At 40.3% G+C, this 8,853-nt stretch overlaps 1 protein-coding gene across 24 annotated transcripts in view; it reads right to left on the bottom strand.

The window, feature by feature from the left end:
- snap91a (synaptosome associated protein 91a) overlaps positions 1–8,853 on the bottom strand; it is a 222,718-nt gene that overhangs the window by 158,966 nt on the left and 54,899 nt on the right. For all 24 annotated transcript variants that reach the window (XM_043685664.1, XM_043685669.1, XM_043685700.1 and 21 more), the window contains one exon: positions 5,729–5,871. In XM_043685664.1, coding sequence (XP_043541599.1) covers positions 5,729–5,871 — 143 coding nt within the window. The remainder of the gene's footprint in view (positions 1–5,728; positions 5,872–8,853) is intronic.

The following is an 8,853-nucleotide window of genomic DNA, read 5'->3' as shown; positions in this document are numbered from 1 at the left end:
GGGAAATTGCTGTCCTTGAAGAAGGAGGCCATCTGGGATGTGATTTTTTGGAACTGGTCCTCCTGGGAGCAGATGTGGTGGAGTCGAAGGAATTGGGAGAATGGGATGGCGTTTTTACAGGGGGCAGGATGGGAGGAGGTGTAGTCCAGGTAGCTGTGGGAGTCGGTCGGTTTGTAGTAGATGTCCGTGTTGATTCGGTCGCCTGAGATAGAAATAGAAAGGTCGAGGAAGGGGAGGGAGGAATCTGAGACTGTCCAGGTGAATTTGAGGTCGGGGTGGAAGGTGTTGGTGAAGTGGATGAACTGTTCAACTTCCTCGTGGGAGCACGAGGCGGCGCCGATACAGTCATCGATGTAGCGGAGGAAAAGGTGGGGGGTGGGGCCAGTGTAGTCCCATCCTGCCCCCTGCGAGTCTCCAATGACTCGCTTTGTACACGCTAAGATTTCAAATGGGTAGATTCTGGGATATAAAAAGCCATACAGACAGTGGTTTGGTATTACAGAATTTGGGTATTACGGAAATGACATTTTGAGAAAGGTTTTCACAGAAAGCCCTGAAATTTTGACATCCCTGACTGGCCTAGCTCCCAAAGCAAATAACTGATCCTCTGATGATTGGTTCAGTTCTTTTACACATGAATAGTTTGCACTCCAGAAGCATTTTATAAGAACTTAAACAGAGGAATTTGTGTTCCCATTTAATTAATAAGAGTGCACTGTATTCCACTTTGAAGCTATTAAAAAGTATATGCTGTACAAAATTTCTATTGCAGTTTCAATTAGGCATTGTGTGAAGGAATGGTCAGTGTTCAATAGGACACAGATTGCATTTAGTTCATCTGGAGAAATGCATAGGGAGAGACCTATGTTTTAAAGACACCTAACTGGAGATTATTACAGCTTTGAAGATTGAATCTCAGTTGAGAAGCCCAACAAAGGTGACAAAGGTGTTGAGAGTTGGTAGCTGGAAGAACTCAACATGAGTGTTAATAGTGCATGGCGAATGCACTGAGGGAATGTAAAAAGCAGTGAGGGGGAGAAAAAAAAATACAATAGAGCAACAAGTGGGAAAGAAAGGGCAGAGTGGGAAAGAGTTCAGAGAGTAGAAAGATTGTTGAGACCAAAGATACGAAGTGAAAGATTTAGTTGTTCAAAGGATTTCTGGAAAGACTAAGACAGAGCATAAAAATGGATATGGTGCATGGTGTTTTGATAAGCTGTCTGTTCAACCATAGTAATCTAATCTAATCATAACACATGTGAAATGGCTTAGTGTGGAAACAGGCCCTTCTGCCCAACAAGCCCACACCGACTCACCAAAGCACAACCCACCCACACCCATTCCCCTACATTTACCCCTTCACCTAACACTACGGGCAATTTAGCATGGCAATTCACCTAACCTGCATATTTTTGGACAGAGAGGAAACCCATGCAGACACAGGGAGAGAATGTGCAAACTCCACACAGACAGTTGCCTGAGGTGGGAACTGAACCCAGGTCTCTGGCGCTGTGAGGCAGCAGTGCTAACCACTGTATATTAATATGTATATTAAAATGTAATAGAATTTGCACACTACCCACTGAGGGAACTGCATGCTGGAACTCATGCATTCAGGACAAAAGAGGAGTAATTTATTTGAGTATTTCCAACAAGAAAGCCCAAAAAGAAAGAAAAACCTACCCTTAGCAGATATGCCACAATTTGTCCTCCAGGCTTATTGGAGGATGCAAGAGTAAAGCTTAAGTACTTCAAGTTTCAAAATGTCTTCAAGTTTTGGATTTTGATACTAATGTAAAACACTGAACTTACAAGTTCTAATAAATCCTTACCTTATGAGCTATCTGATCAGACTGTGCACTAGAGGCAGCAGAGAGTTCATTACATGTAGTTTTTGCATTCTTGGCAGCCTTCTGCACCATTATAAAGCAACGATAACAGCTAAGCACACCTGATAGCACTGAAGCCAAAGGCTATCTAACACCATCAAATGCACTACTGATCCTGCTCACTGACTTGATTGACAATCTATCCAATTTGTTAAAAATTAAAAGAAACTTTGTGCAACCTAAAGGTAAAACTGAACATAAGAACAAGACAAAACATCACCACCAACTTGGGCCAATTCAGTGTGTGTTTGGACTGAAATGCAATCTTGTCAAAACTCACTTCCTGGTCAATCAGCACCAATGAGGCATATAGATACCATCGATTTGTGCTCCAGAAATTGCCAGTCCTCTAGCGGAGCAGTTCCAGGACAGCTACAATACTGCAATCTACCTGACGATATGAAAGAGTGTCCAGGTTCATCTTGTACACAAAAAGCAGGACAATCCAAACCGGCCAATTATCGCCTATCAGTCTATTCTTGATCATCAGCAAAGTGATGGAAGGGGTCATTGATAGTGCTATCAAGCTACTGCACAGCAATAACCTGTGCACTGACACCCAGTTTGGGTTCTATTAGGACATTCAGCCCCTGACACCATTTCAGCCTTGGTTCAAACAGGAGGTTAAGAGTGCTAAATTCACTGAGGTGGGAAGGTGACAGCACAAGCTGCACGTTAGCCCAGTGTTAACTCAGCTGCCTCATAGCACCAGGACCTGGGTTCAATTCCATCCTTGGTTGGCTGTCTGGGTGGAGTTTGCACATTCTCCCAATGTCTGCGCAAGTTTCCTCCTACAGCCCAAAGATATGCAAGTTGGGTGAACTGGCCATGCTAAATTAAAGTGGTACTGGAAAAGCACAGGTCAGGCAGTATCAGAGGAGCTGGAAAATTGCTGTTTCGGGCAAAGGTTCTTCATTAGGAATGATGCTGGGAGCCTTGGGGTGCAGAGATAAGTGGGAGGGGGGTCACCAGTTTCCTCATTTTCCCTCCCCCAACTTTACCCCATTTCCACCCTTTCACCTCCGCACTATCCTCATGACTTATCCCACCCCTGTCAATCTTCTTCCCCACCTATCCGCTCCACACTCCTCTCTGACCTATCATCTTCACCCCCACCTCCATCTTCCTATTGCACACTCAGCTACCTTCTTCCCAGCCCCACCCCCCGTCAATTATCTCTCCACCCATGAGGCTTCCAGCCTCAGTCCTGATGAAGGGCTTCTGCCCGAAACGTCGATTTTCCTGCTCCTCGGATGCTATGTGACCTTCTGCGCTTTTCCAGCACCACTCTAATCTTGACTCTAATCTCCAGCATTTGCAGTACCCACGTCTGGGCATGCTAAACTGCCCAGGGATGTGTAAATTAGGTGGATTAGCCATGAGAAATGCAGGGTTGGGACAGGTCTGGCTGGGATGCTCTTTGGAGGGTTGGTGTAGATTCGATGGGACAAATGGCCTGTTTCCACACTGTAGGGATGCTATAATTCCAAGCCCTTTGCATGAAGCTGCAATTGACAGAGTGTGGCATCAAAGAGCCCTCGCAAAATTGGAATCAATGGGAATAGGTAGGAAAGAAAAAGCCCCCACTAGTTTGACCATCAATAGGATATGGTTTTGGAGATCAGTCATCTCAGCAGGAATTCCTCATAGTGGTGTCCAAGGTCCAACCATGTTCAGCTGCTTTATCAACAACCTTCCTTCTAGCATAAGGTTTAGAAGTGGAGATGCTCATTAATGATTGCACAACGTTCAGTACCATTTGAGCACCTCAGATACTGAAGCAATCTATATTAAAATGCAACAAGACCGGGACAATATTCAGATTTGGGCTGAAAGCCGGTAAGTAATAGTTGTGCCACACAAATGATATGTAATCACCATCTCCTCTAAAAGGCAATTCAACCACCATGCATTGACACTGAACTGTTTGACCATAACCAAATCCCCAACCAACACCCTGGGGCTTACCATTGACCAGAAACTCAACTGAACTTTCCACATAAATACAGTGGCTATAACAGCAGCCAGACATTAGGAGTATAATAGCCAATAATTCAGGACAAAGTAATCTGCTCGATTGGCACCACATCCACAAACATTTAATCTCTCAATCACCACTCAGCAGCAGCAAACCCAAAACCATTTTCACCTAAAAGGACAAGGATAGCAGATACACAGTATCATCACCAACTGCAAGTTTGCCTCCCAAGTCACTCACCAACCTGACCTGGAAATATATTGTGTTCCTTCACTGTCTGTGGGTCAAAATCCTCAAATTCCCTCCATAACGGAATCATTGGTCTATCTACAGCAAATAAACTACAATGAGTCAAGATGGCAGCTCACCACCACCTTTGAGGGCAATTAGGTAAGGGCAATAAATGCTGGCCAAGCCAGTGATGCCCACATTCATGAGTGAATGAAAAAACTGTTGAGATAACAAAATAAGCATTAACCTAATCTAAATCACAAATCAAAAGGATCAAGAAGCTATTTGCTAGCCTCAAAGTACTCGATTATCTTATACCAACCCACTTAGTTAACAATCTTCATGTTCCACCCACATGTTCTGCATTGTTTGCTTTCCTAACTAACTTGAACCCTAAATTTGCTTGAATAATCAACAACCACATACTTTAATTCCCTAGTTGCTTTCAGGCAAATAGGAACAGGCCTACATCAGTCAGTTGAACCTATTCCATAATGTGATTATGTAATAGACATACAGCTATCTCCACTGAACAGTCTTTCATTTATATTTTTCAACAATTAGTAAAAACATCTAATTGACTCAGATTCTACTACCCTTGGGGTGAAAGCCCACTTCTGATTAATCCCCAAATGGTTTTGTTCTAATTTCAAGATGGTGTTATTTTCTATAATCACTAACCAGACAGTTTTTCTTTGTTCAAATCCAGTTATTGTTTTAAAACACAATTAAATCACACTTCAACTGTCTAAACACAAACAAATAGCCAAGTCTTTGCAAACTGTGCTCATGAACTAATTTAGTCTCTCTCACATTCCGGTGAAACTGTGTTGCACCTACTTTTCAAAGCCAACATGAGGTACCCAGGTTACATTACTCATGAGCTGTATAGAACTGTAGTACTGTGACCACCCTACAGTATTCGATTTCCCTCACGGTAAAGGAAGAGTGACAACGCAATTTGCATACCATTGTAATTTGTTTGATTTGGAGGTTTGGAATAATTGGGAGAACAAAATATATACATCACCTTATCACAAAGCCTATCTTTTGTTAATGTGCATTTTATGCTTCAGTTTCAAATCAGCATCTTGCCAAATATCCTCTCTTACATTTACTGGTTTGTCAAAAAATATTGCATTAACTGAAAAAAAGGTGGTGTGTTTAATTACGATTTGTTTGATCAATGAATGCATCAAGCCCTAATTTGTTATAATCTTAATATTTAAATATTCCTGGTACTTTGCACAAATTTGAGAATCTGGTATGACGACTGGCCTAATCAATTCGATTATGTTCATATTCTAATTTCCATCAAGAACTTCCATCAGGTATTATTCTGCACAGAGTCCAATGTATCTGCCCTAAAGTGTGCTCTAATCTGCATTTATATTCATGAACACTACATCAAATCATATTACTCTACATCAAATCAAAGTTACTGTTTCAGTGTTACCTCATTCATTAATAAACAGAAGAATTCCATCAGCATTAACTTACTAACAGTATGAGCTACAGTCATAATAACCAACTTTCCCTCAATTATTCCAGGTTCGAGTGAATTGAAATAGTACTATTTGTATTACATAGATTTTCAGACATTTAAAATATTTGAATTAATAAAGCGTACCTCATTGCCATGGACCATCAAATGATGTGTAGTAACTAAAGCCTTAAAAACCACCACCCAGCTGCTGTTCGTTGCTCTCTCAAAAAGTGTGTCAGCCATTTGAGGTATATTAACATTGGTCTCATTTGTGGCTTGAATAAGATCTGAAAATACAATAATATCAGGTAATTCAAAATTGATTGTTTAACACAGTGAAATGACTTCAAGTTTACTTCTCCAATAAAACTGCACGTAACTTTATTTGTGGTTGTGGTTGGAGTGCCAGGCCTCTAGAAATTCTCTGGCATGTCTTTGCTTAGCTTAAACAAACAGGAAGTAAGTTAGCCACCAGGATACACTAACACCAGCTAGCCACAAAAAGACACAACCCTCTCTCCCTCATAGCCCTACACACGGATGAAAGAAACCACCAATTCGACTGGGACAACACATCTATCCTGGGACAGGCTAAGCAAAGACATGCCAGAGAATTCCTAGAGGCCTGGCACTCCAACCACAACGCCATAAACAAAAACACAGATCTAGATACCATCGATCAACCCCTCAGAAAACGAACAGGAAATGAAGTCACCACAAACCCAGGAACCCCATCCAGGACAAACATATAAATAGAAAGCAGGAGACAACAGCTTCGCTTCACTTGATGATGTTACCTAGCCAGGTAATGAAACATCTGGATATTAAACCTACAGCTCAGCGTGCAAACCTACACCCTAAACCTCAACCTGAGCTACAAACCTTGCATCTAACATCAGTGTTCAAATCCCACTCTCATTCAACTTAAGCAACTTATCACAAATAGTAATTGTTTACAATCCTCTTTCTTGAAAAGACAGACCCCATCCTGTCTTGCCTTACGCAATTCCTCAGGAGGGGGAAAACCACTTCTTAGAAGAGGAGGTGGTCTGCACCCAGACTACTGGTACACACAGCTTTAAACTGCAGAAAATACAGGAGCAATTTTAATTTTATTCCTGTTTAAATAGTCTTTGTAGAACAAAGACGATAAGTAGGAGTGAGATTTCCTACTCAAGCACTTTTCTAGAAACATTAATGACAATCAAGATAAGTGTTGCTATCACAAAGCCAAGGAATCAGAAAAACTTTAAAACTTTGTATCTAAGTTATATTACTGAAGGAGAAATATTGACAAACAAAATTTCAGCATTAGGACTCAGTTTGTGCCAAAAATGGTGATGCTAGCTCACTAATTTTTTGCATCCAAGTTTTAAAGTTGGGATGTTGTCATTGATGTGTAGAAGGCTAAGACGATATTTGATAGCTTTCAAAACTCCTATGCATAATGGAGCTGTTCCCGCTCATAAAAGGAGCAAGAATGAATGAAAGAATGTAACAGATTTAAAGTGATGTGCAAAGGAATCAAGGTTAAATGAGGGAAAAAAAAAACACACACCAAGTAATAGCTTCTTGGAAATGTGATGGAGACAGGTTCAGTTGAGGCATTTAACAGGGCTATTTCTATTTGGATAGAAATAGAGTGCAATAGAATGGGAAAAGGACAAAAAACTGGCACTGAACGATGGTATTCGTACAGGCAAGATGGGCTGAATGGTCTCCTCCTGTGCCATAATAATTCAGATTCAATAGTGAAATGGAAGTATGAACTGAAACTTTGAATTATGTTCGCATTCAATTTGTAGGTTAGCATTAACACAAGCTGAAGGTATACCAGGTGAGGAAAAAAAACCTAAAGGAACATAATGTTGCTTTCATGCTAGCTTTCCAATGTTTACTAACACCACATGTCTTAGCATGAAAGATCACCACAGATGACTTGCTCCTTGTCAGATAGGTCAAGTAAGGATAAAGTGAGATCAGCTCCAAAATGGAAGAACGCCATACTTTAGTTCCATCTATAATTCTGACAGTCTGAACAAACTTTCAGATTGATTGTACTTCTATGAATCGAAAATATCCAAAAGTTGTTTTATACTAATTACTCAAGAAACTCAAAAATCAATTGATACTTTCTTTCAAAGCAAGCATCAAGGTATCTATATTTAAGTCAATGCTTAGGAAGTGAAAGGCAATTGCATGATTAGAATAAATATTCCTAATTTGCAACAATTTCATTTATTATTTTCATTTCACAAACAGGAAACTTGGACTGTAATTTTCCGTGAACTATTTACAGAATTATATTGTTTTACATGATTCCTGGGCAACATCACATTAATAGTTGATATCAATATATGTCAGTTCACTGGAATTATTCATTTATAGTTCTTGGCACTGAAATCAGAAATAGTTATATTACATCAGCACATCATAACACATCTGAAACATTTAGACAACATCTCAAAAACATTTCAAAATGTTAACAGATCTAGGGTAAAAAAAAATTCTCAAATGTTAGCACACTTATTTTCTAAACAAACGACCTATAGTCATTAAGAGCTCCTGTGACGAATCTGACAATTGTGAAGATCATACTTTTGGGGGCTTTACGCACAAACACTGTTCAATTTAGTAGCTTCTGATAATGAGTCCAATATGGGCTTTAAGTCTCCTTACCCATCAGCTGAAAAAGAGAATGCAAGATGTACAAAGTTCAAGTCACTGCACACCACGAACAACACACCTAATCAATTTGGAGACTTCTAGACTTGTAGGTATTATAGCCTGCTTTTTACAAAATGTTTATGTTATTCGCTTCACTGACAAGAATCCATTTAATCCTTTCTCTGATTGCCCTGAAAATGTGGTGTGAACCTTCAACCGCTACAAGCTCATGTAGTGATGATGACCAAGGAATAAATGAATTTTTGAAAAGTTTGCATACATGATAGGTTAATTGCAACTTGGTGTTAGTACCCACATTGCTGCTCTTTTCCTTCTTGTTGACACATGCAACAAAGGAGAAAATACCAGTTATTGTAACATTGGCAAGTTGCTTGTATTTGTTGTAGACAGTGTGTACTGCTGCACTGTATGACAATGGTAGCATAGTTCAATTGCAAGTACAGTGGCAGCAGTGCCAATGAAGCACACTCTGCGCTGGACACCCTTGAACTTTTACAATGAACTGATGCATTGAAATTAAGCAAGCAGTTTTCAAGCAGTGGGCGGCACGGTGGCACAGTGGTTAGCACTGCTGCCTCACA

The sequence above is a fragment of the Chiloscyllium plagiosum genome, chromosome 3 (genome assembly GCF_004010195.1).
Source record: "Chiloscyllium plagiosum isolate BGI_BamShark_2017 chromosome 3, ASM401019v2, whole genome shotgun sequence".
Classification (NCBI taxonomy): domain Eukaryota; kingdom Metazoa; phylum Chordata; class Chondrichthyes; order Orectolobiformes; family Hemiscylliidae; genus Chiloscyllium; species Chiloscyllium plagiosum.
This window is presented reverse-complemented; position numbering and strand designations above follow the sequence as displayed.